The sequence below is a fragment of the Pteronotus mesoamericanus genome, unplaced genomic scaffold (assembly GCF_021234165.1).
Source record: "Pteronotus mesoamericanus isolate MK-2021 breed Mesoamerican mustached bat unplaced genomic scaffold, CSHL_Meso_final contig_74, whole genome shotgun sequence".
In the NCBI taxonomy this organism is placed as follows: Eukaryota; Metazoa; Chordata; class Mammalia; order Chiroptera; family Mormoopidae; genus Pteronotus; species Pteronotus mesoamericanus.
This window is the reverse complement of record NW_026555247.1, coordinates 30839450-30866106: the sequence shown is the minus strand read 5'-3', so window position 1 is coordinate 30866106 and position 26657 is coordinate 30839450. Positions and strand designations below refer to the sequence as shown.

At 39.8% G+C, this 26657-nt stretch overlaps 1 protein-coding gene across 9 annotated transcripts in view; it reads left to right on the top strand.

Annotated features, from left to right (window-relative positions):
* The first annotated feature begins 1022 nt into the window (after positions 1–1022).
* The window catches only part of CCDC68 (coiled-coil domain containing 68), a 45009-nt gene continuing 19374 nt past the window's right edge, over positions 1023–26657 (top strand). For 2 of the 9 annotated variants that reach the window (XM_054583688.1, XM_054583679.1), the window contains exons 1-8: positions 1056–1130; positions 8511–8588; positions 13226–13322; positions 16274–16402; positions 17488–17574; positions 20773–20913; positions 22466–22591; positions 24620–24748. In XM_054583688.1, the coding sequence (XP_054439663.1) occupies positions 16286–16402; positions 17488–17574; positions 20773–20913; positions 22466–22591; positions 24620–24748 (600 nt within the window). In that variant the 5' untranslated portion in view covers positions 1056–1130; positions 8511–8588; positions 13226–13322; positions 16274–16285. The other 7 variants (XM_054583682.1, XM_054583683.1, XM_054583680.1 and 4 more) reach the window with 7 other exon arrangements.

Genomic DNA, 26657 nt, shown 5'->3' with positions numbered 1-26657 from the left:
CAGGAGCCTATACTGATATAAATAAAGGATTGAATAGATAAGTAAGTGGAAAAGAAGGAACAGACCTTCCTTGCAGAACAATTCCAAGTACTACAGGAGATAAGCCCCACGCCTCCGAGAGGTGGAGTTTGATTACCCCCACCCTCCTCTCGTAAGTGTGGGCTCATCTTAGCGACTTTCACACAGAAAATAGAGTATGGAAAGAGAATAGTAGTAACTCTGCCTTGGAGACACCTAGCAGGCACTACTTGAACCACGTGATTAAGGTTAACATCACCAGGACCAGGTTCTGTCGTTACCCTGTGTCCCCTGATAGATGCTCTGATGAGAAGGGCACTTGACCTCTGTGGTCTTCCTTCACCAAACCCATAACCACATGCTAGTCAGGAGGAAGACAGCAGACAAAACCCAGCAGAAATCCACCAAATAGCTTATAGAGTTCTTCAAAATTGTCAGACAAAAACCAGACAGGGCTAAGAAGCTGCCACAGAACAGAGGAGAATAAACCAGACAGGACAGTAAATGCAGTGTGGAATCCTGGATGGGATTAACAGAAAGATGTTAGGGGAAAACTAGTGAAATATGCACAAAGACAAGTTTAGTTAATAGCTATGGGCAACGTTAAGTTCTTAATTTTGACAAATGGACCGTGATCATGGAAGACAAGAGTATTAGGGGACACCGGCTGAAGGGTTTAGGGAACTCTGCACTGTCCACCTCTGCATCTTTTTCCTAATTCTAAAATTACTCCAAAATAAAAGTTTAATTATAAACAACAAAAACAAAAGTTGATGAACTTAAAGTGCAAACAGAACCTTCTCCAACAGCAGCAGCAACGGCCTCCCTTGTAATTCTCCTGAGAGGCGTGCAGTGTTTGGGACTTCAGTGTTGGGGTGCAGGTAGTGCCCCCCGAGGTGCGTGGAGCCGGAGTGTGAGGCTGGGCGCGGCGGGAACCCAAGCTCCTCCCTGGAGTCACCGGGACACCGGACTTTGCTCTACCGGGGCGCACCCTGCGGGGCGGAGCCCAATCGGTCCGCGGCGGAGCCACTGGCGCCCCGCAGTTCCACCCAGCGGGAGAGCCCAGGGGAGCAGCAGCGCCGGGACGCGGTGCGCCCTGAGCGCCCTCCAAGGTAGGCTATCTGCGACCCCGCTCCTCCAGCGCAGCTCAGTTCACCGAGGACATTTCCCTGTAAGCAGGTGAGGAGAGTATCCTCTCGCAGTGACGCTCTCTTCTGTGCTCGGATTCCCGGGCGAGAAGTTTCTGCTCCTCTGGGAAGAGAAAATTGTCCCCTCCCCCGCCGCCCGCCCCGCGGGAAAGGATCACCTCTCCTTTGGCGACGCACACCTGGTCCCTTAGGTTGCTGTCCTGCAGTCCCTTTGCTGGAGGACCCCGCGGTTTCTGCTTGCCAAATTTAGGGCAGAAAACGCTCTCTGTCACCTGTGAATTCCCTCGTCGCGACTCTGGCAGGTCACCGCGCAACTTTTTAAGAGCACAGACGAATGAATGAATAAAGGTGGTTGTCTCACCTTTCATTCCTTCGTGCTGGCTTCTGTCGCTGCGGGTGCCGCAAGAGGACAGCCCGCTGGCCGCCAGCGCTCTGCCCTCCTGGGATGTCAGAGCGGGAAGCTGTGCAAAGGCGCAGTGTGATCTTACGGAAAGGGCAGCACAGAAGCGCGCCAAGGGCTGTTTTCAGATGAGATGATGATGTAGCTGTGGTTTTCAGCCTCCTCTGTAAGAAAAAAAAATAAAGGCACGCGGGTGGGCCAAAGTAGGTTTACTTTGCCATTATAATGTCTTTTGAGCAAAGCTAATTGTAATAATCATAACGTGCACGTCTTTTTTCATACGAACTGCAAACCTGCTTTTGCCCACCCCGTGCCTATGTGAAGATCAGAAAAAGCACTTAGCCCTGAACATAACTGAAGCTGTGTCTGTCCACCATTACACTGTAGTTGTTTTATTTTATGAATCCAAACCTCCTTTACTTTTTTGCTATATGGAGGCTAGATGAAACATCTAAATACAGAGGGGAATGACTGTATTCTGCATTTGCAGTAGGGGGTAGATAATCTGTCCTTTTGATTTTACCTAATGCTACTAAATATTCAATTCTGCAGAAGTCTGGTTTTCCAGAAATTTGATATGAGTTGAAGTCTCAGGTACCAGCACAGATACAATTGGTGCTGTTGTTTTCCGTTGCTAGGCAGTCCCCTCCTCCTCCCAGGAACTCACAGAGAGTAAAGGTCACGGACCCAGAGGAATCTGTGCCTAAGGCGGGCAATGCCCTCCCTTCCTGTGGTTCCTCAACTTACAGAAAGAATGAAAACATTACACACTTCCTTCGACCGGGCAAACGTCCCAGGAAGGAGCCCATCTCTGTGATTTGCTAAATGACTTACACCTGCTCTAACAACAAAGAGGCTTTTGAAATCAATAGACACGATTTCAGTTGTAATATTCACCATGATGACTCCACGAATTAATACAGCCATGTTATTGATGCTGGACAGTGAGTGGGCTGAGTCCTCATCCAAATACTGGCCAAAGATGAAAAGTGTAAGCTAGGTTTGGCTAACACTGAAAAAATGAGGTGTATGTTTGTTTGTCTGCGATAAGGACTGAAAGTCTTTGGAAGTAGTTTCAGATATTTTGAACGGAGATATTTACATCAAAATTACATGGTCATGTATTGAAGGAAAAAGTTCATGATGGCAAAATGTCACTATCGATTTAATAACACGTTTAAGTGAATGTACCAGTACATTTTACTAAGCACAAAATAATCTACCTGCATTTAGAAAACAAGAGCCTGTGTGTGTTTCCATTCAGTTTCAGAAATATTTGGTGCACAGGGGTTTTCAGCCTATTAATGCATTCGTTGAACCAATGTTTACTGAGCGCCTCATGCATGGGGCACTGTGTTCTTTGCTGGAGACACAGGAGGATCTGGTCCTGTGTAAATAATGCACATTCCTGTCCTCACGGAATTTACATAACATTGGAATTCTCCAGGACACATGAGACTGCAAATTAGAAAGCACATCAATGATCATCAGTTTGACAGTGACTTAAACTACATTAGTTTTAAACCACATATTCTCTTACACTGAGTTGAACAGTCAAATCTACAATAAAATTTGTAAAGGAACTTGTATGTTATTCTGGTCAGTGGTTTTCTTGTTCACTTAGGTTAAGGAAGAACTTGGGAATCATATGTTCTGGGTTAAATATGGATTATTGAGATATTAAATCTAAAAAAGGTAAATATCAATTTCATGCAAATTAAATAAAAACTAAACGTTAGTAGTAGATGCTAGTAACTTAGTGGAAAAAAGTAAATAAATGAAAAACTTCAAACTGAGAAAACTCTGTTTGGTAAGCTATCTTTTTCCTGCACATTAAAAAATTATGACTGCAATTTATTTTACCCTAGAAGAAAAGAGTGGCTTTATTCAAGACATTCTTGACTTTTTGTTTTGTTCTTTTTAATAAATAGCTTTATTAGAGGTATAATTTACATAATATAGGATACACTGAAGTACATAATTCAATGGTTTTTAATAAACTTACAGAATTGTACAACCATCAGCACAATCCAATTCTAGAACATTTTTGGTAGCTCAAAATTATCCCACGGGTCTGTTTGCAGCTCCTCACCCTTCACCCAGGCAACCACTAATCTCCTGTCTCTTTAGATTTGTCTGTCATGGACATTTTATACAAAGGGAATCAGATAATATATGGTTGTTAGCATCTGGCTTCTTTCACCTAAAATAATGTTTGGAGGTTTATTCAGGTTGCAGCGTGTTTCAGTGGTTGGTTCCTTTTTATTGCTAATATTCATTCCACTGGATGGTTGAAACACATTTTGTTCACTGGTTGGTGAATATTTCTGTGATTACCTTTAGGTGGTAAGACAGATACATTGGTCTGCCTTCCATGGTAGCACAATTAGAAAATAACCAATGGGAGCCAGCCTCTTATTTATGTTTATGAAAAATATATTCCTGGTATGGAATACTGATCTTTCCTGAAAAATATATTCCTGGTATGGAATACTGATCTTTCCTGAATGTGTCATAACTGTGATCTTTCTGTGATAGTCCCATGAATATTGTAAATAGCAAACCTTGTGCTGATAGAAAGAAGCATCAGTCATTTAGTCTTCTAGGTTGGACTTCGAAGATGTTTCACTCTTCACATTAATATTTGTCAAGAAGATAGATCTCCTTTGCTACATTTTCATCCCAAATGTACACATTTAGAGTAAGGGAATTTTGATAATTGTTAGACCTAACAATGATAACTGAATTACTCTTCAAAATATGAGCGCTTCTTAGTAACATATTTTAATGGCACAGTTAACATAAAGTATAAATCAATATGTACCTTGTAGCCAAAAATTAGGAGGGAGTGTATCTGGATTTATACGCTTTTTAGTTTTATTATTCTGTTGTTTCTGTGACTGTGCTAAAGACTGAAACTGAGGTAACTATTAATTTATTCACAGAATCAGGCACTAGTTTGAGCTTTTAGATCAGAGGAAATCCAAAACCGAAGAAATGCCGCACCTTTTTTCTCTGTGATTTTTGTAGGAGCTAGGCCGACATTATAAATTATCCAGGTTCCTCAGAAGCGGTGCCGTTTTTCTGGGTGTAGTCTGCAGAACAAAGCAAATCTGAATTCTCTGACGCTGCGAAAGCGTTGGCTCTGGCCGTGCCTCTCTCAGCAGGCGGGAACCTCAAACGCAGTTCAGTCAGAGCAGTTTTCTCATAAACCCCCTTCACCCTGCTTTGTGCCAACAACTAAGTGGCACATTCATTTTTAGGAGGTGACACTTGACAGCTTATGCTTCAAGATTTTCTTAAGGAGATTTCTCGAGCTGAGTACAAACCCTTCTATAAAAAGTTGGCAGATGCAGTGAAACTAAAGAAAAGAGAATATGTCTGAATGCTTGTAAGTTATGGCTGAAATTGCAAGTTCCTATGGGGAGAGGGTGCCTTAACCTAATTTGAAGGTCTACTTAATCAACAACTTAGAGTGCAAAGGATTTTAATCTTTAAACTTCTAAAACTTGAAAACAAGAAAGTCTAGGTTAAATAACACAGTTTTCCAACACTTTCTGTGCTTCTATGGAACTCAGTTTTTCTGTTTGAAATATCAAAAAAAACTTGCTGGAACTACTGGGTGGGAACACTACTCTTTTAATTATCTGCATTTGGATGAATTTATCAGTTTCTGCTGGTAACTTCTTTTTTCTAACTTGGTAAAGGTTTGAACGTTTTTAGGACAGATGCTTTTTTGTACTCATGCACTGACAGTTTCATTCCAACTGTCTTCTAAGATGCACACACCAATTACAGGAACCCATCTGCGTGCTTTTCACTGTCATAGACTTGCAAGTGGGCGTGGACACACTCCCCTGGGAGAAGGCTCTATCGGCATTGAGCTGTAAGCATCTTCTCATTATTTTGATGAGTTCGCTCATCATAAAATTCATTGACATGATCCATCCAATATAAGGAATTTGGTTTTACTCAGAACCAAAGCTACTTCTCACCCTTGTTATTTTTCTAGTATTACCTGGATTTTGGTAAGATGATGGCCTTGGATAAGTGTATCATCTTCCTGGAGTAAGAGGGTGGGTGGAGGCCGCCAAGCACAGGGTCCAGGGTCCAGGGTCCAGGGTCCAGGCTGCTCTAGACGGTGGCCACCCTGAGCAGACTCCGTAGCCATTGACCTGATCAATAGTCTACATGAACAAGGCAAATGTGAAGAATGACAACATGCTACATACATCTACATCATGATAAGGAAAGGAATGTGTTGATAAGTTCTAGGTTCATGAATTATATTTAAATCTTTTTGCAAATATTCTTATGTGCTTTTTAGATATTTCCTCCTACTTTCCCACCTTAGTAAGTAATAATCATAATTAACTTTCTTAAGATGTTTAGATCTTCTTTGTTTTTATCTCCCTATTGTATATGAGTCTTCATTGACTATTCTAGTAGCAGCAATAATTCTATCTACCTATCAGCAGCTCAGTTACCTGTGTTTTAACAATCCTAATTCCAACACTATTTTTTTTCCATATTTACTCATATTTACTTGTTTTTTTGGGGGTCAATAATTTGAAGAGAGAAAAACAAATCCAGCAAATTGTGACTGATAAGGTTGGTTCTGATAAAGTCAGTGAAGGTTCTTTGATTCTGTAATCTCAGTTGTATTTTGCTTTTTCTACAGTGCTCTTGGATTATTATTTTTAAAACAAAGGTATATAAATTCACTCTTTTTAGTGTAGAGTTCTGTAGGCTTTGATAAATGGTTATAGTCATGGAACCACCATCACCATCAAGATATAGAACAGTTATATCACCCATCCCCCCCAAAAAATTCCCCTGGGTCTCCTTTGTAGTCAGCTCCTCCCCAACTTCCAATCCCCAGGTAAACACTGATCTGTTTTCTGTCCCCGCAGAATTCTCTAGAATGTTCTATAAGTGCAACTATACATTAGCCTTTTGGATTTGACTACCGTCAGTCAGCATGGTGCATTTGAGATTCATCCATATTCTTGTGTGTATCAGTAGTTCATTCTTTTGTACTGATGAGTAGGATTCCCCTGTTGACAGATATTTGAATTTTTTCTAGTGTTTGGCAGTCATAAACATTTGTATTTTATGGAACAAACTTCCATTTCACTTGAGTAGACACCTTGGAGTGGGATTGCTGGATTGTACAGTGTGTGCTTAACTTTATAGGAAACCACCCAAGTGGTGCCCAACATGGTGGCACCTTTTTCAGTCCCGCCAGCAACAGACAGGAGTTTCGGCTCCACACCCTCAGCCACACTTGGTATTGTTTGTTCACCCCCCACCACCGCCCCTGCTGTATAATTTTTAAACCTAAGTAAATTATGGTGAAGCTAAAATATCCCAGGATAAGTTTAGGAAGCTATAGCTATTGTATAAATTCCTGAGCTTTTTACTTTTAAGATATTTTATAAAGCCACAAAAGAAATTTTCCAAAAGGGCATCTTCCTTATAAATGTTACAAATGACTGATATATATGGCACTGACACCTGCTTCTCTTCATATTTTTTTCACTGACAAGTCGTAAGTGGCTTTTGAGTTGATTGTTAACAGAGAAAGTCAAAGCAGGAGGAATAATTGATCGATTGGTGGGGGGCGATAGGGATCGTGCAGGGACAACTCAGGTTATCATTGACACTTTCAAATGATGTTCTATAAGCACATGTCCACAATAAGTTGTGAATTTAAGCATTTAATATTCTTTAAACGTGTGTCATGGGTCAGATACTGCAGTGAGCACTCTTTATGTTACCCCATTTAATCCTCATATAACTCTATGGGAAGTTACTGATGTCATCGGAATTTTTCAGTTGCGGAAACTGAAGCCTAGGGAGTTTGAAAACTTTCCTGACGCCGCTCGCCTAGTGGGGAAGGAGAACAAAGTTGTGTGGGCAGCACCAACCTAGTCCAAAGCCCCTGTTTTTAAGCCACGAATCTGTCTGCTCGGGTGCCTGAAGGCCAAGCCTAGAGCTCACATCAGGAAGTACTTGACTGTCGCTTAGTGACTCACTTTGGAAAACTCTGATCGCTGAGCTAGCTTGGGCCCAAGAAACTAGGCCTAGAGGTCCATTCAGAATGCAGCAGGAGGCGAGGCGGTGAGCGGGGAGCACCGCCGGACTCACAGGTTGCGATCCGTGGCTGCTACGGCCTCGCTGCCCTTGTGTAGTCATGCTGAGCCTCATTTCCTCATCTGTAAAATGGGACTAATAACACTGACCTCTCAGGGTGTTTGTGAGAATTATCAAAGGCCACATACCCTGGCCTACGTGTGCTAGGCACACAACCGACCCGGCCCTTGTCCCCACCTTCCCAAATGGGAAGGAGTCCATGTGATTTGCCCCCACTCTTTGCATTTTAGTTGCTTTAGGGGCACTGGGTGACACCTTCAGCTATTTTTCCAAATTTCAAATTATACCAATGAACTATGAAGATAGATCATTTTGTTACAAATATACCTGGATTTGAGATCAGTCCATCTGGTTTCAGGTGATGAGGTCAATATATTTAACCTCTATCTCTGGTCTGTGACTTGGTTGTATTATACACACATGCACAGGGATGGAGAGAGAGACATATGGATAATAACTATAGACAGTGTATTGTAATGATTAACTTTGAAAGTATATGGAAAATGATTTCTTGGTAAATGGCGCAGTGCTTTGTCAGAAGTCTATATTTGTATACTGTGTTTGTGCCAATATTTCAATACTTTTTTCCCCCAAACTAAGTCACTTTTATTTCATATCTAAGAACTTTCTATAGCACTGGCTATGATATAAATATGTGTGTATACAAATGAGTAGCATTTGCAAATGTATGAAATGAATCCACCTCAAAGATTTTAGATTATTTCTTGAAAACTGTTATTACTTGGGCTCCATTTTAACATGCACGTCTACTGTGCATCACTTTTCAGGTAAACTGCAGTCACCTGAGATTTAGCTAGCTGACACTGGATGTCACCATTGTGCTGTGTAATGTGGATGCAGAACAGGTATGCTCTTTCCTGTTCAGGAGACAGTCTCTTCACGGGTTTGGAGACATGTTAGCTTTGCCCTCCTTTATAACTTTATAAAAGTGCTCCCTGTAGCACTTTTATGGTAAACATTTTCAGTTTCTGATATCTAAGCTCTCTATAATAGTGACTAAGAGTGATGAAGCAGTATTCAATATTGTTAGCTCAGAACTGAGAAACTGAAAACTCAGAAATGCTGTCCAAACCAATCAGTGGTCTTGGTTGCAATGCTGAGTGATTGACTCTGGCTAACTTAGGCAGAAAAGGAATTTACTGGAATGATATGGAGCAGCATCTAGGGTTGACAGGAAAACTCGGTTTGGAACTGGGAGAGTCCAGTGCGCTGGTCACTCAACAAAGATGAGCCTGTAGCAAGAGCAAGTGTTCTGCCACTGGACAACAAGCACCACCCTGGGACAGCCTCCTTCCCTTCCTAAAATAACCATGGGGTTTTTGTGGCCTCCAGCTTCCTCAAGCCCTACAGCTGCTCCCTTACTGGCATTTCCAAGTGAGAGTACTCAGTTGCCTGAGTCTAGGTGTGGTACTTGTGCTTGCAGGGAGGGATGAAGAACAGGTAAGGCGCCTTTCCTGAAAAGCCTCCTACAGATGGTGATTCCGTACACCTGGGAAGGAGATTCAGGTGCTGAACAGTCGAAACATGCCGAGCGTCCACCATGGTGCGATTTGGTCAGCACCCATGGCAATGAGTTGAGAAGGCTACTGTGCAGTCAGCGGGACTTCATGGCCTCTGCCCTGGGCTGACCTAGAGTCAGTTGCAGGTGCCTTGACCTTGCTGTGCCCGGCCTTCCCTTCAACCCTGAGGCCTCTTTCCCACCCAGGGTGAGACCTGTTGTAAGTAGCTGTGGAGACTGCTCCTTTGACAAATTGGAAGTCTTAAGTTTCAGGCTATTCAAAAAAAAAAAAAAAAATCCCTGCTACATTAAAAGAAAAAAGAAAAAAAATGGTAGGCTACACTGTGTTCCTTGTTCTTAGAACACTAAGCGCATTCCAGCCTCTGTTCTTGCTCCCCTCCCCCAGCTTTGCCCGGAATCCTCACCTCCCACATGGCCGCACAGCTTCGCCTTTTTTTATTCAAGTCTTTTGTTTAAATGCTACCTCTTCAGATTGACCTCTCCTTACCACATAGCACCTCCTTTTATTCTGTTCCCTGCTATGCTTTTCCTCATGACACTTCTTATCACCTTTCATTAGGCTGCCTGTGTACTGTATTTTTGTTTTGTTTCATGTCTGTCTCCCACTCTGTTCTCAAAGTTCCCTGAAGGCAGGGTCCCCGGCTCACCTCTGTGGCCACAGCTCTGAGCACAGCTGTATTCAGTAAACATTTAACACAATTAGTGTCCTAGGGCTGCTATGACAAAGACCACAAACAGAGTGGCCTTAACGGTCATTTCTTGTCTCACAGTTCGGGAGGCTGGAGTCCAAGACAAGTGTTGGCAGGGCCAGTCTAAGGGCTTTGAGGGGGAATCTGTTCTGGGATTCTCACGGGCCAGCTTCCGATGGGTCTCTGGCAGTCTTTGGCGTTTTGGGGCTTGGAGAAGCCTCACCTTGATTGTTGCCTTCTGCTGCACCAGGTGTCCTCCCCAAGGTCATGTCTGTGACCACACTTCCCCTTGCTATGAAGACACCAGTCTTCATATATGTTGACTGTCATATATGGTGAGGGGTCCACCCTACCCCAGGATGACACCATCTTAACTAATTACCTCTGTAGGGACCCTGTTTTCAAATAGGGTCACATCCTGAGGTACTGAGGGTTAGGACATCAACATGCGAGTGGGAGAGGGGACACAATTCAACCCATCACAGTGCTTTATATGTGTTTATTGTATAATGGGTAAGCCATTCTTCTATCATTAAACAGATATTGTTCTGGGTGGCCAGTGATGTGTTGCTTCATCACAATTCACAATAATGTATATGAACGTCTTTGTAAATTGTAAACTATTAGATGTTAGCATAATCAGTTGGGGATGTTGATAGATTATTGATGCTTTCTCAAGAAAGAACCAATACCATGGATTTGCTAATCTTTTAATTCCCCTAGACAGATTTTCTTTTATATCCCAGCTTGATCTGCACACTGTTTAAAATACTACCTGGTTCTTCTCTGGTTTCATATTTTATTTACTCAATTGAGAAGCACATACAAGTCGTTTATTATGTACTAGATGCTGCTATAAGCTCTTGACAAATTAACTCAAACAATTCCATGCAGTTTATCATTTACATTATTCATTATTAACATTATTAATATTATTTGAATTTTACTTATCAGGAAACAGAGGCACTGAGAGGTTAAGGAACTTGGTGAAGGTCACCCATCTACTGAGCGGCAGAGCCAGGCCATGAAACTAGATAGTCCAGCTCTAAACCTGTTATTTGTAGAAAGATCTTTCTTCACAGAGAGCCTCCTGGAAAAATTCAGTGTGTGGCTGAACAAAGCCGAGCTGCTTTGGTTCAAGTGGAGCCGGCAAAGCCCCGTCAGCTCAGCCCCTCCACCCCCCACTCCCCACCCCCAGGAGCCCTGTTTGAAAAGCCTTGATCTAGGAAATAACACCTCTTGGAGTGAGGCCACTTGTAAGCTGTCGTCAATCCACTCTAGCAGAAAACAAATAAAATGTGTTTCTCACTTTAATTAACTGATTGAGTTTTATTTTGAAAGTTTTATCTGCCTAATCTACTTCTGGCAGAAATAAAATGCTAAGATGGATTTTCCCCAGGATGGTAATGCCATATGGCAATTTGGACTTTGTGGGCTTAAGTTCCCCTTGGGTTTCTTTGTAAAAATCAAGGACTGTGGTTGCACAAGTGTTGTGAACCAGAGAGAGAAGTGGAATTTGATTTTATGAGAAGAGAGTGGATGGTAAACTTCGGAACCAGCCAGGCATGAGCTGCCCCCTCTGTTGTGGGCTGCTTATCTTTTGTGGTCATCAATAATCGAAAATAATAGGAGCAGCAATGTCGACAGTTACTGTCCACTGAGTGCCTTCTGCAAACAGGGATTAAAAAACCCTCATGTGTACAACTCTAGGAGTTCTCACCCCTGTTTTACAGATACATTAGTTGAGGCTAGGATTGTATGGAACTTGTTCCAAATGGCCCAACAGTGAGTGGAAATAGCAGTGAATTAGGAGCTGCATTCCTGGATACTAAGAATAAAGGACACAAAAGAAAATATGTTTTTGGATATCTAACAGGAGGCCTATTGTGATATTTAACTTACGAAAGGCTGAGAGAAATCAGTGGGATCTGTTCCTAAGAACGATGACTTGCTACGGTGAAATACTTCTTATCATTTGTTATGTACACCATGTATAACATAGTAAAAAGAAACAAAGGAGGCAAATCCATCAAATGGGTCTATAGATCAAGGGGGATTGAACTGGAGAACAAAGAGCAAGTCACCAAACTGATGTTTTGCTTGCCTCTGTTTCCCCATTGGTTTGGCCCCCCTCCCCTGCTGCACCCTAGAGTTTCCTGTGAAGGACCAGGTGACAGTAAATATATGAAAACATCACTTGTCACAGATTTTCTCAGACACAGCTACTCGACTCTGCTGTTGGTCACGCAAGAGCAGCATAGATACCATTTAAATGAATGGCCATGGTTAGAGTAAAACTTTATTTATGGGCACTGAATTGGAACTTCACATAATCTTCATGTATCATGAAATGTCATTTTTCTTTTGATTTTTTTTTTTGAATGGTTGAAATTTAAGAACCGTTCTTAGTTCATAGGCTGTTGAAAAAACACAGGAAGCAGCTCAGGCTCATGGGCCCAGGTGTGCTGACCACTCCACCGCGGGTTCCCAAACACCTTGCTGATTGTCTCCATGGATATTTCTGTTTTGTTTTTGGAAATTTTTATTGACCTTATTGGGGACACATTGGTTCATAAAATTATATCAGTTTCAGGTGTACAATTCTATAATAAATCATCTGTATTTTATATTGCGTGTTCACCACCTCAAGTCAAGTGTCCTTCTGTTACCACGCATTCCCTCCTTACCCTCTTCTACCTCCCTCATCCCCCCTTCCCGCTAGTAATCGCCATACTGTTGTCTGTGTCTATGAGGTTTTTGCGTTTGTTTGTTTGATTTGTTTGTTTGTTTTGTTTAGGCCCTTCATTTTTTTCACCCAACCCAAAAGGCCCCCTCCTCTCTGACAGCTGCCAGTCTGTCCTCTGTACCTAAAGGTCTGTTTCTATTTTGTTTGTTTGTTAGCTTATTTTGTACTTTGAGCATTTAAATGTTGTTTTGGACCAAGAACTTCAGCTCAGGAGAGTCTTAAGAGGACCTGGTAACAGAAGTACTTCTACTCGCATTCTGCCCAGCTGAGTTGCAGCTGCCAAATCAACTTCAGCCCAAATAGAAGCCATCGTGGCTGTCTAAGAAGAGGATTTAGAATGAAATGGGAAATTCTTGGCGTAGCCTGTCAATTTTATTGAAGATTAAAGGATAAATGCAAAACTCCGAGTTATCCCCAGAAACTACCTAGTTGTAAAATGCTAGTAAATATGGAAATTCTTTGTGTGTTTTAACAACATAGGCTATTGCTCAGTTTTCAATATTTTTGTTTGTTGTTTTTTCTCACTAGGGAAGCCAGCGTTATTGTGATGAAAACACCCTTGAACTTGGTGTCTAAAAGATAGAGGTTTGAATTTCAGCAATCTTCGTTTTACTGCGATTTTTCAGTAAGTTACCATCTCCTATAGGAATCTTGGCTTCCTATAAGAAAAATGGGATTAATAACCCTACTTCACAGGACTTTTTATGTTATTTTGTTTTTTAGTTCTTTACTATTTATTTAGGAAATTCCTCACAGAAACCAAATAGGTAGAGAAGTATTGCAGACCCCAGCTGCCCAGCTTTGACAATTCCTTGCATTTTGCCCAAACTTCTTTTATCCTTACTCCACCCATTTTTCTTCCTTATTAGAGTATTTTAAAGCAAGTTCAAATGTAATATTATTTCACCTACAAATACTTCAGAATGTATGGCCAACAGAAATGATTTTTATTTAAAGAATGTCCTAAATTCATTATCGCGCCTAGTAAAATTACAGTGACTCTTTAATATCTTCTATTATCCAGCCAATGTTAAAAATTTCCTCAAGTTTCTCAAAAATGTCTTTATATAGTTGGTTTATTTGAATAAGGAGCCAAAGAAGATTTATGTATTACATTTGGTCATGTGTCTCTTAGGACTCTTGATGTATAGCAATTTCTCTTTGCTTCATCTTTCTTCATATAATTAATTTGTGGAAGGAACTAGTTATTTGTCCCATAATATTTTGTATAATCTGCATTTGGCTGACTGCAACCTTTACCCTTGCAGAGTCATTAAACATTTTCCTCTTGTTCAGATATTTACCGCTGTTGGATACAGAGGCTTGATTAGATTCAGGCTCACTTTTTTAAAAAATCTTATTTCCTAGGTGATGCTTTCTATTAGTGAATGCGCCACATCGAGAGGACAAAATGTCTGGCTGTGTCTTTTCTACTTATGTTGAGATTGGTTAGGGGGGCCCTCAGGTTAACTCATTCTTCATCAACCTCTCACCTGGTGTTTTTAGTGCCGGTGGATAACGGTTGCTTAGATCTGTTATGTCATAGGGGGTTGCAAAATGTAGGTTTTCCCGTTCTATCAGCCCCTCGTATACATTAGCAGGAATTACAGTTCACACAGTAGAGGCAAGATAAACGTTTTTTGGTGACCCCCCCCCTTTTTGGGGCTACTGTTAATATTACGGTGGCCTGTGTGTGCCGAGTCGGACAATGAGGGTTGGTGGCGATGGTGATGTTGGTGGTGATGGTGGTGCTGGCGGTGGTTTCTCTCTTTTTGTAATTTCAGGAATTTAAAAAATTGTTGCTCTGTTTCCGTTCCTCACAGTCATTCCTTTGTAGGCTGGTATTTTTGGTGTTTTATTCAAGTAGTATTTGATTGCTCTTTTTTGCTTTCTGGATGGCAAGATCTCTCAGGTTCCCCTGTCTATTCCCTGCTCCAGACCCGAGTCACTGAAGAAGGCCTGGCTTCTTTTTAGTAAAAATGCTACGCTGAGGCCGCAGTCTGGGCCTGAGGAGTGTTCGTTGCTATTTTTCAGTGGTTAGATCTAGAATATACATTTTTAAGGGAAAAGAAATCAATATTCTATACTCATCATTTTAGTTCAGATTATAAGGCTTTTATGTAACATTTTTTTTTCTGATTTGTGTATTTTTTCCTCTTACTCTAAAAATCTTACTTCTTAATGATGTTAAGGCAATGACTTCTCAGCTTTATTATGCGTTCATGTGGGTGAGTGCAGACACATGCATGCACACACATATAACAGTTTTAAAATAGCAATACCAATGTATCCACTAATAATATTATTAGTAAGTAGAGTTTAAGGTTGTTCTGCTATTCTTTTTGTTCTTAGGACATTGCACACCCGGGATAGTCCCTCGTGTATATTTTAAAGTCGTTTCAAATAATACATGTATATATGCCACCAATTTGATAAACAGGAATTTCATTATTTGTTTGTTCATTTGTTTGTTTTTGTTGTTGTTAACGTACAGTTGTCCCCATTTTCCCCATCACTCTCCCCCCTCGACCCCCATCTCCCACCCTCAATCCTGCCCCCCTTCAGCTTTGTCCATGGGTCTTTTATTCATGTGCCTTGACTCCCCTTCCCCTTCTTTCCCCCGTTATCCCCCTCCCCACTCCCCTCTGATTACTGTCGGTTTGTTCTTTATTTCAATGTCTCTGCTTATATTTTCTTGCTTGCTTGTTTTGTAGACTAGGTTCCACTTATAGGTGAGATCATATGGTATTTGTCTTTCACCGCCTGGCTTATTTCACTTAGCATAATGCTCTCCAGTTTTATTTTATTGTTAAGCTGCTAAACAGGTATTTCTTGTTTTGAAGGATTTTTTCATTTTCATTTTATTTAATTTTATAATTAGATAAAATAATTGCATTGTTCATTGTCAAAGCTATAAGTCACAGATTGTCCTCTTCCATCCATCCCTTCCCTCTTACAGAAACTATGATACTACATATCCTTTTCTGCACCATGCTATTTCATTGAATAGTACACCCTAGAGAAGTGTTTATAGCAGTAGCTAGATTATTCAACCAGTCCTCTTTTTGTGGCCATTTGAAGTTTTCTTAATCTTTTACTATTACAAATAATTTTCAGTAAATGGCCTCTATAGGGTATTGAGAGTTAAATAAAATATAGCATATAAAGTGATATACACATGTATATATATATATACACACACGTAGAAATTATATATATATTATTTTGTTATAATTATTTTATTTTAGTTCCACAGACATTTATTAAGCACTTATTGTGTGCTGGAATATAAAGATGAAGAAGGCAAGGTCCCTATGCAGAGTTTTACTAATATAATGTGGAATAAAAAGAACATTTTCACGTATTTCCTTCCCAGATAATCTATAAGTTTCTAATCAATGACTCTTTCAGCTGGTATTATTTTCATATTAAATTTTTGCCTGGATTTATCAATATATACAGATACCAGTAATCTGTAATATTTTCTACTATACAGTATTTGATTGCAGTTTACAAACCACATAATCATATTGTCAAAGAAGTTAGTTTGTCTAATTAACTTATGTTTTCCTAAAGCCAGAAATCACAATGACAACAGTAACAGTGACCCCAGAGACCCCCTCAAGGTGCAAGACAGAAGATGATTCTTCCTCGTATGGGCCCACGTCAGCTCACATAATTGAAGAAACTGAATATGTGAAAATGGTATGTGGGTACAAGACATCATGTTAGCATGATATGATTGTTTAAAATAAAGTCTAGTGCAGATCAGTGGGCTTTTTTCTCCCTCCAGAGAACATGTGAGGAAGGACAAACCTAGTTTGGCAAAGGACAATCTTGACAACTAAAGTTTAAACACGTTTGGAAGTCTCTCTACCTTAACACGTGGAGTAAAATTGAAGAATGAGCCAGGAGGGTTTGGAACACCTAACAGCACTTAATTTGTCCCACACTATTCCCCACTACACTTGCTATATTTTATGTTGTTTTTCAGTTGTTGCATGAGTGTTGGTACCATGTTCCCTAGAAGTTTACATTTCCTGCTGAGTTTCTGTCTCCCCGTATCTTGTTCCTCCTCATAGTTCAGCGTTCCTATCTGCCAATGACTACATGTTGGCATGTTCCTGCATTAAAAATGTGAAATCTTATAAGAATCCGGTGATAATGGGTAACAACACATATATTCTTATGAAGTGTTTCTTAGAACAGATGGAAAAATTTGGATATAGATAATTTGTAACTTTCAGATCTATTAATTCATCTTTGAGTGTCTTGCAATTCCATAGGTCACCAAGACATAGGGTTTATATTTCATGCATAAATTTGTATGCTCTCCACTTAGTAATTATTCCCTAATAATTACTAAATAGCAATTATTTAGTAGTAATTACTAGATAATAGTTATTTTACTAGGTAGTAATTATTTTCTGGTGATTACTAAATAGTAACTGTTTTATAGTAATTACTAAATAGTAAATTAGTACTAAATTACTATACAAAAAAACAGAACTAAATAGAATTAAATACTAATTACTAAGTAATAATTATTTTGTCATATAATATTCATTCAGATTATATTTTGTTTGACTGAGAGTTAGGAAGACCAATTGCTCATTTGCTGCACTCTAAACAGTTTAGCCTTAATGCAAGTTAGATTGATGATAGTTATTTAAATCTGAGATCAGTATATATGTATTACTTTTGGATAATCAGGTACACTGCTGCTGGGATAGAGAATAAAAGCCATTTGACATTAAATGCCTTTAGAAAAAAATATTTTTTTCTTCTAGATTCGAAGTACTCTGGAAAAGATCCGAAATCAAATGTTTAAAGATGAGGCAGGACCCAACAGTACAAAGCACAAACTAGGTGCAAAGGTAATGAATTTATCAAAAGGTACCACTTTTATTCCTCTGTAAACAAACATAAAGCCATATAGAAGTTATTCTCTTTGAAGCTTTGAATGATGAGTGGTAAATATTTTATTAGTGTCTAAAGATGTTAATGGACATATGCATGAAATATTTAACCCCAGATATCATTAGTAGAATCCAGTTGGATTGACCAGACCTGACCTGAATATTTTAAACTGGGCTTACTTAGCTAAAGTATATGGGAAGATGTCAGCCCAGCCAAGATACATGGCAGCAACATTTCCCAATGACAGACAAAGGTACAAGCTTTTAGGGTTACCTGAGCCACAACAGTGGGCTCACAGTTAAAGCCATTAGGCTGAGTGATCAGGCAACTAAGTTTAAAGGAACTATCTCCCCACTCCCACCTCCATGACCAGCCTTATATTCTTAAAGTTGAGCAATCTGCGCTTAGCCTTGCCCAGATTGTGCCAAGTTAAACCTCATCTGAGCCAAGAACACATTGTCAATATCGGTGTTATCCACTATGTAGTATGGTTGCAGAGAACACCAAAGATAAGGTATGATGCATAAACATTGTCTCCTATATCATTTTCAGCCCCCTAAACTAACATAGCTAGCTTCAGTTATTTTCCTCAAATTAAGTGCTCTGAAACTTAAAAAAAAAAAAAAAAGGTTAATATTTGTGAATGATGGGAAAGATCAAAAATTCAGTTTTGGTTATGTTGAGTTATTAGTCCTTCAAGTGGAGGTGTCTAGTGGGTGGGCTGGATATCTGATTCTGGAGTTGAGCATAGAGGTCTGGGCTAGAAGGTCCAGGCCACAGGGTAGAGATTTTGGGAGTAAGGATGGTACTTGAGCTCCTGAAACTGAAGGAGATCACCACGCATGTGAGTGTGGAGCCAGTGTCTCCCTTTGGCCATCTCAAACCACAGAAGGTTGGCAGACAAACCAAGCATCAAAATATCAGCCCCTTCCCCTTTAGCATCTGGGTAATGTTGCAGCAGAGATTTAACTATAATGACCTAAGGCTCTGCTGTTACAGAACAAAAAGTCTGTATGCCCAAAGCCTTGAAGTGCCAAAACTCAAACCCTTGGAATTGGGAGTAAGGAGAACTCTATTGACCAAGAAGGCACAAACTGAGAAGACAAGAAGACAGAAAACCTAAGGGTACCTCAAATCCATCTTTCAAAAGTTTCAAGTTCAGGCTTCTTTTACAGGGAAATCGGAATGGCAAAGGGTGATTGACTGCGGACCACAGACATCAGGGCACCAGCAGGGGCCCAAGGAATATTGTGAAACTTCTTTGTTCTTACTCTGTTGATTCTAGTTGATGTGAGTCAGGTCACAAGGTTCCTGCAAATATTTGATAAACAACCATTATTTTTGCACATACTTCCCTTATCTTTCCAGGAAATAAGGGACATAACCCCTTGCATTCTGGTAAAGGGCTGTTTTTGTAAAACTCAAGCCACAAGCAGAAGTCCTCTCGTGATTAGCATGTCAATATGAAGAAGCTGAAGGCCAGGAGAACCAAGCAAGCTGAACAAGATGGAGTCAAAGAGGCCAAGCAGCAGTCCATGTAAACTGCTCAAAGTGTGGCCTGTTGTCCCAGCAGCATCCACCTCATTAGGGAGCTTGTTAGAAAGACAACATCTGGAGCTCCACCCTGGACTGCCTGAATCGGAAGCCGCGTTTCAACCAGACCTACCACCAAGCTCAAGTTCAAGTTTGAGAGGCACTGATCTGAGACCTTGTAGTCAATCTATCACTGCGAGTAATGTACCTTCTGCCTTCCATCAAATATTCTTTAATAAATTTAAAAAAGAAAATAATGGATACTCTGTATATGGAGAGTGAGAATATGCACAAGGGTCTAAAGTAGAAAAACAAAACCATGACAAAGTTACTGTAACTGTATTATTTATATGCACTAAATACTTTTTATCCTTTATTTCTATAAGTATTGTCTGTCTGTTGTACTAAAAAAGGTATAGACTTTATAGTTAAACAAGCTGGGATTCAAATCCTGGTCCTGGCAATTATTTTGAGTATGACCTTGGGCTTGTTATTTAAACTCTCTAATCTTCAATTTCCTCATCTGTATAATGAACATAATACCTTCCAAGGTTCTGAGTTTAGACAAAGGAGTGTAATAGAACATCTAAAAGATTATCTGACACATAATAGATGCTTAATAAATAAAAGTTATTATCATTATAGGACTTATATAAGTATATATAATATACACTTATACTTATAAGAATAAAATATAAATTTATATATAATATATAAGCATATATAAATATATTTTCTTATATATTATTTATAAGTATTGTTATATTTATATATAAATAATTATATATAAGAATAATTTACATATAAACTTATATAATATAAAATGTAATTATATATAAATATATGTATATAATTGCTTAACAATCCCTTCATCTGTTCTGAAATAATTCAGAAGAGTGGAAGGAGCATAGGCTGGATGGTCAGGAGGCTGCATCCTGAGCTCTCCCACTTACTCGTTATGTGAACGTGGGCTCTGCCCCTGGGTTTTCACATCTGGAAAATGGATGTGCTTGAGTTAGATGGTTTCAGGTTTCCTTTCTACTTCCACGTGTCCTTGATTTCAAGTGAGATTTATTTTGTGCTACAATAGTATTTTCAGTGAGCTCGAGTTTATGTAGAGTTACACTGGCAGGAACCTTCCATGCTGACATCTCTGGGAATTTGAAAGGGTGATTTTACAATGAAGGATCATTAAACATTGAATATTGTAACTATTGTTGTGTCTGATTATATTAGTTAGGAATGCAATGTAACCAAAATGCATTTCTGTGTATAATTTAAGACTATTTAAAAAAAAAACAACAAAAACTGGCCTTGAAGATATTATTTATTTCCTAGACAGGACTTAAGGGTATACAGTACACTTAAAACTATGGAATATAAAAGGCATAAAAATTGTACCTCTGCATAGTCTAAATATAAGAATCTATTCAAATTTAAGCAAATATAGAGGCCAGCTTCTTCATCTAGAAATTCCTATTGACATTTGAGATTCAGAAGATCTATTTGTGCGGACCAGAACCTCCTGTGATATAAGTAGTAGGGGCTGACCATGGTTGCTGTCCATGCTGGTAGAGGACAGGAAAGGCCGGGCCTCTGATTTCCACGTTTGTGCATTTCAGTGCTGTGGGAACATCCAAAACGGCTCTGTCTCTGAAGTGGACCCCTCGTGTTGCAGCCTGAATCTGCTCATGGGAAGAATGAAAGGCAGAGACCTACAGCTCTTAGAAATGAACAAGGAGAATGAAGTATTGAAAATCAAGGTATGACCATGCAGAGCAATCTCTAATTTTCTGTTTCGAGCCTTTGAACCAATAGAAGAGATTTGTGGGCCCAGGAAAGCAGACCCCGACACATCCATAGATCCACACATATGCCCACGTGTGTAGAGAAGAGTTTGACATTTCCTAAATTAACTCTCACTGTGTTATTTGGGAGCCGACTTTGATTATTAAAAAGATCTCACAAAAGCTCAACAATGATAAAGTTTAAGTTGTGCAAGGTGAATAATTTCCAGAGATATGCCGTACAACATAGTGCCTCTAGTTAATACTGTATCAGACTCTTAAAAATTTGTTAAGAGGGTGGTCTCATGTGAAGTTTTGTTACTACAGTAAATTTTTTAAAGTCTTCATATATTTAATAAATATTAATTGGAGTATTCACAGTCAAATGTCTTACTTTGTGTTATTAATATATTGTTGGATGCTTTATGTTTTCCTTTTTATTGTATACCATATACCATATATATTATATATACACATTATATTATATATAATATACTATATTACATTATATAGTATAATTACATTATATATACGCAATATATTTTATACACACACACACACACATACATACACATATAGTCCTGCATGACAGTCTTGGTAGGTAAATTTTTGCAGCCATCCTTGATTATTTCTTTAGGTTAAATTCTTGTAAGATTCAGGACACTTTAGCTTTATTGCCCTTATTACTCCAATCTCGTCTATTTCAAGCACTGCTGCTTCAGGAAGATGCATCTTATAGTACTGTCATGGACATCGATGATAAAATGTTTACAAATTTAAGTGTTTAAGCTGATGGGCACTGTTAGCTGGGAGCCCCAAGTTAGGAGGCTCCTTCTCCTCAGCTCTTGTCTTGCTCTCAAGAGATGAATTCAGGTGAGAGACAATAGTAAGTTTATCAAATACACTTGAACATGAAGCTGCAGGCAGGTACCCCGTTAGTCAGGGCGCCCTGATTATTGGGATTTTAGGGGTTTTACGCTTGTAGCCAGCTTCTAGGTTCCCCCGCCCTTCTCCAGACCTTGGGATTAACATGCAGTTTCAGAGACTTTCCTTCCCAGGTAGTGGGAATGATGCACACAGAATTTCAAGGGTTCCCCACCTCCTGTGCTATCATGGTTTTTCTTGTGATTTTCGGAACACCTGGCTGCCTTCTCTGACCAGGCTCAGGACAGCTGGATTAATGGGGGAGTTTTTCCGTCTCCCTCGCCCTTTCTGTCTTGGTTTCTCTATGCTGCCTAACACGCACCATGGAGCTCTTCAAAGGGTGTGGTCTATGCACGCAGGGCCCTGGTGTGCGGGAGCTCTGGTGTGGCCTGGCCTGACAGCCACACTAAACAGGGGCTTCTCAGTTTACACTTTCCTCCTACAAGGTAACAGTGTCTTTTCTCCTAGCCATTGTGCACGTCCACAGGGGTGCGAACGAGACAGTTACAGCCTCTGTGTTTTTGATTGCTCGCTCTTCTGCCTTCAGCCCTTTTCACTCTAAATGTCAAAACATGCACAGTGACCTTTTTTCTTTTCTTCCCAGCTGGAAGCCTCCAGAGAAGCGGGGGCAGCAGTTCTGAGAAACGTGGCCCAGAGATTATTTGAAATCTACGAAACACAGTCTGAAGAAGTTAAAAAGAAGCATGAAGACAGTAAACACTTACTCCAGGTACTGAGCTAGCAACTTGTCTGTTGGAAAGCTAAACCCCAGCCGCTCATGTCCCTCTTTCTGAAGAGTTAGATGTGAAACAAGTGATGGCCACGTGACTCAGCGAGCCCTGGGAGGGGCAGGAAGCTGCTCAGGGCCCATCTCTCCCAGCCCCTGCTTAGCCAGCGCCTAGATGCGGCCAGGCTGCCGTGTTAGCACCCTTGTCTGGAGCCCTGCCTAGCTCAGGTGGCAGGCAGGCCATGCCGCCCTGCCTAGAAATTAGGGCTGTCCCAGGGGTCTCTGGTCTGCGACTTCTCTCCTGGTTCTGCCTTTGACTAACTAGCTGACCGAGGTTGAGTTGTTCCACCTCCCTGGACTCGGATTTCCTTGCGTCTAAAATGAAAGAATTGGGTAGATAGATGGTGTCAAAATGGTTTTGACCCCGAAATATAGTTCTCAGGTTAAACAAACAACTTATGTATGTGTACATATGTATTTTAACATGTATTAAAATTATATATTTAGTATTTTAATAGGTAAATTAAAATATAAAAACATAAATATGTATATGCAGGTATAAATGTGTGCATATATGTATTGTCGACACATGCATCTATTTTGTTGCTGTTTACATTTGAAGTATATATTCTAGGGCCAATAAATGTTTATCTGAAGAATGTATTCTAGGACTGGAAAAGTAAAAAAAAAAAGAGTGTGTGTGTGTGTGTGTGTGTGTGTGTGCGCGCCAAATTGGGAAGCTCATTCATGCTGGGGTGCAGCGCCTGGACCTCCACCAGCTCAGGCCCTGGGAAAACGCAGTGGGGCGCACAGTGGAAATCCTTCCATAGGCAACATGCCTTCCTGCTCCATCTTTGGAAGGGCCTATCGCAAACTCCTGGGCGTTCAGGGTGCAATAAGGTGCCCAGGGAAAGGGAGCAGGCTGGTGTGGAGCCTAGGGCTGTGTGAGTGGTGAGCCTGGGGGACGCGAGTGCGCCTGCCCCTGCCCTGCTCCTGCCCCTGCCCAGGGGACTCGGCCCCCGCCTGGGGTTGCCTGGCAGGAACGCCCACCTGCTACTTTCCAGGGAAGCCAGATACTTTGGTTTTAAACTGTACGATTTCACATTCTAGTAAATACACATGCAGGTGTGAGTGCACGTCAGGAGTCAGTAGGAACACACCCAAGGGCGGCCCACGGGCAGCCGGTGAAGATGGCTGTCCTCTGGTCTCCCGCACCACTGCTACCTGCCCAGACAGAGCGGAGAGAGTTCCTCTACTTTTATGGCACTTTGGATTAAAGATAGAACGTGTTTTTCTTTTTTTTTCTTTTTTTTAATATGCAAAGTTCTTTATTATAATAAAAAAGTATGATTTTATTTCTGGCTAAAATTTGCCATCAAAATATAATTCCTTTCCCTTTGGAATTATATTTCTTATAAATGTCATTTCTGATATCTTTTAAAATTTAGCTTCAGTTACTTCTGTTTAATGTATTTTAAATACTACTCACATGGCCATAAACGGGGAACTCCGCATGACTGTTTGATTTGAAGAACTTAGGGAATTATTGTTATTATTACTATTACTGCTATTTATTATTTTATTGAACATGAACAAGGTAATGCCATGCATTTTCCTCTGAGTAGTTATAAATCAATTCACTTTTTTTCTTTTTTTTTTAATTTAAATTTATTTTTTCAAATACATTTGTCTCTTTTATTTTTGTTCTAGATAACTTTTGTTCAGAAAAAGTCAAAAATTTTAAATTTCTTCAATCCATGCATCTCTTTCTCATGCTAGGCCAGGCAGTGTGCTTTATGGTAACACATGTAAGTGTTCTAGGACTAAAATATGTATATTGTTAATTCTCCATTGATTTGGTGGTATGTGCAGTCCATCAGATTCATTTGGAAGGAAATGCTGAATTCAAAAAGGAATTCTATGCAAGTGTGAATTATTAATTTTTTTGGTTACTCAGAAAATTATAAAAAATGAAAGTATATGTATAGTTTTAATAAATTCATGGACTGACAACTGCTTTTCTGACCAAAGGTTAACAAACTTGAAAAAGAACAGGAATTGAAACAACAGCTTGAAAATCTGAATCAAGTTGCAGAAAAACTTGAAGAAAAGCATAATCGAATCACAGCACTGGAGAACCTTGTAGAGAGGATGGAAAAGGTAAGGCCTGGAGAATAAAAGGGATTTCTTCCTGAAATTAAAAAAAAAAAAGCAAAACAACAGCACTGAAGTAAATAAGGTAACATTAAGTAGAAGTATTTTTTCAACTCTTAAAACTTTAGGAAGTACTCAATGATGTTAATTTCTTTCTTTACATATTTAATATGATCTGTACTCTTAGGAATTGACCTCTAGAAATACTGATATCATCAGTCTCCGTCCCTTTGCCCTTTTAGCAAATGTATGATTTCAAAAGGGGAGCCAGGAGAGGCTGCGAATGGAAACAATGGAAAAGATCACCAAGTCTGTTACTAGTTAATGATATGGTGGATGCATCCCTGCAGTGATAGCATTTTTCTGTATTAGAGGCAACCAAGAGCCCATCTTTGGCCACCCACACGCACTTCAGGTTTGTAAAAACCCGTAGCTTCAGTAGGACAGATAGAGTTCACATTAAGAAAAGACATCCTTTATAAAATGGAACTTTCGAAAGAGAATTTCAAGAAAGTATTCAATAATAATAGGAGAAAAATATATTAAAAGTTACATGCAGTGTTCCTAAATTTAAATAGCTGGCACTCTAAGTATATACAAAAGGTGAGCACATAAATTTAATTATGCATGCCTTAAAATTTAGAATTCAGACAAAGATATATTCTTTTTTTTAATTAGTAGCAAAATGGACTAATAGAAAATTGGCATCTCTGAATCTGACTTGAGGCTAGAGAAGAACATAGGCACTAGTAAATACTTTCTAATAAATCTTTAATACTTATTGTATTAATCCCTTGATTTGCCACTGTCCTTCTCTGGCTTGTTTTATTTTAGGAGTCTTCCTGAGTTGGTGCGATTTTAGAAATGTCACTTCAAAAGCACCCCATTTCAATATTCACATTTCTTGATTAATTTTTAAATATGTCTCAATAATTTAATTTATAATACTGTGTATCTGGCTGAATTTGTAACCCTAATGAAGGTCCTATGAGTAAATCATGAAAATTAAATAAGCCCAAACTTAACTAAATCTAATAATAATAATATACATCTGTGTTGCACAGTGGGTCACTGAGTGATATACTTTAGCCAAAATCACTGGGCTAGAATGTCCTCTAGTGTGACAGTTTATAATTATGATGTTTTGAAGAAGTTGTCATATTTGGATGAATATTTTGTAGCGTTAAAATATTTATCATGTAATAAACAGTTGAACACACTAAGATGCACGAAGGATGCTTGCCTTAGGAAAGAAAGACAATTCTGGAATGCAAATAGGGTTGTTTAACCAAACAACTTGATTAACCAGTTTAACATTTAAATTTAGACTTGCAATCACCTCGGATCCAGCAACACTGGGTCAGGTTTAGTAGCCAGCTGGCAGTCTCTGAGTATTAACCAAAGAACAGTGGAATACACTTTATTTCCTAGAAACCCCAGGACATCTGTACTTAATGTGAGCTGATGTCAGAATTCTGGGATCGCCTAGGGCTCCTTAGGGCTGCTACCCAGCTACTGAAGATAGCGGATGGATCCCAGGAAAAGATGCAGTGGCTCAGACACTGGCAGATTTCTTTGAGAAATGATGAGCTAGCATTTGTCTTGATGGTGAACCGTCATGGTGGGCTGTCTACAGGAGCTCTGTGGCGGAGCAAGGTTCAGCAGGACCTTGGAGTCACCTTCCAGAATTCCAGTTCAGTGACTTCTTAGAGTGGAGCCTGTCGGGATGTCTGGGGGGCAGAGTAGATGGGGTGGGAATGGGAGGACAGTGCGCAGGAGTCTTTGTTTTGTTTTAAAAATAATTCGTTTAAAGGTGCTTTATGCTTGTAGAACAAAAATCCAAGTAACTGAAACTTTAAGAAGCAAAGCTGGGCAACAGGCTTTTGGTTTAAGGAGAGTTCGGGAATACAAGCTG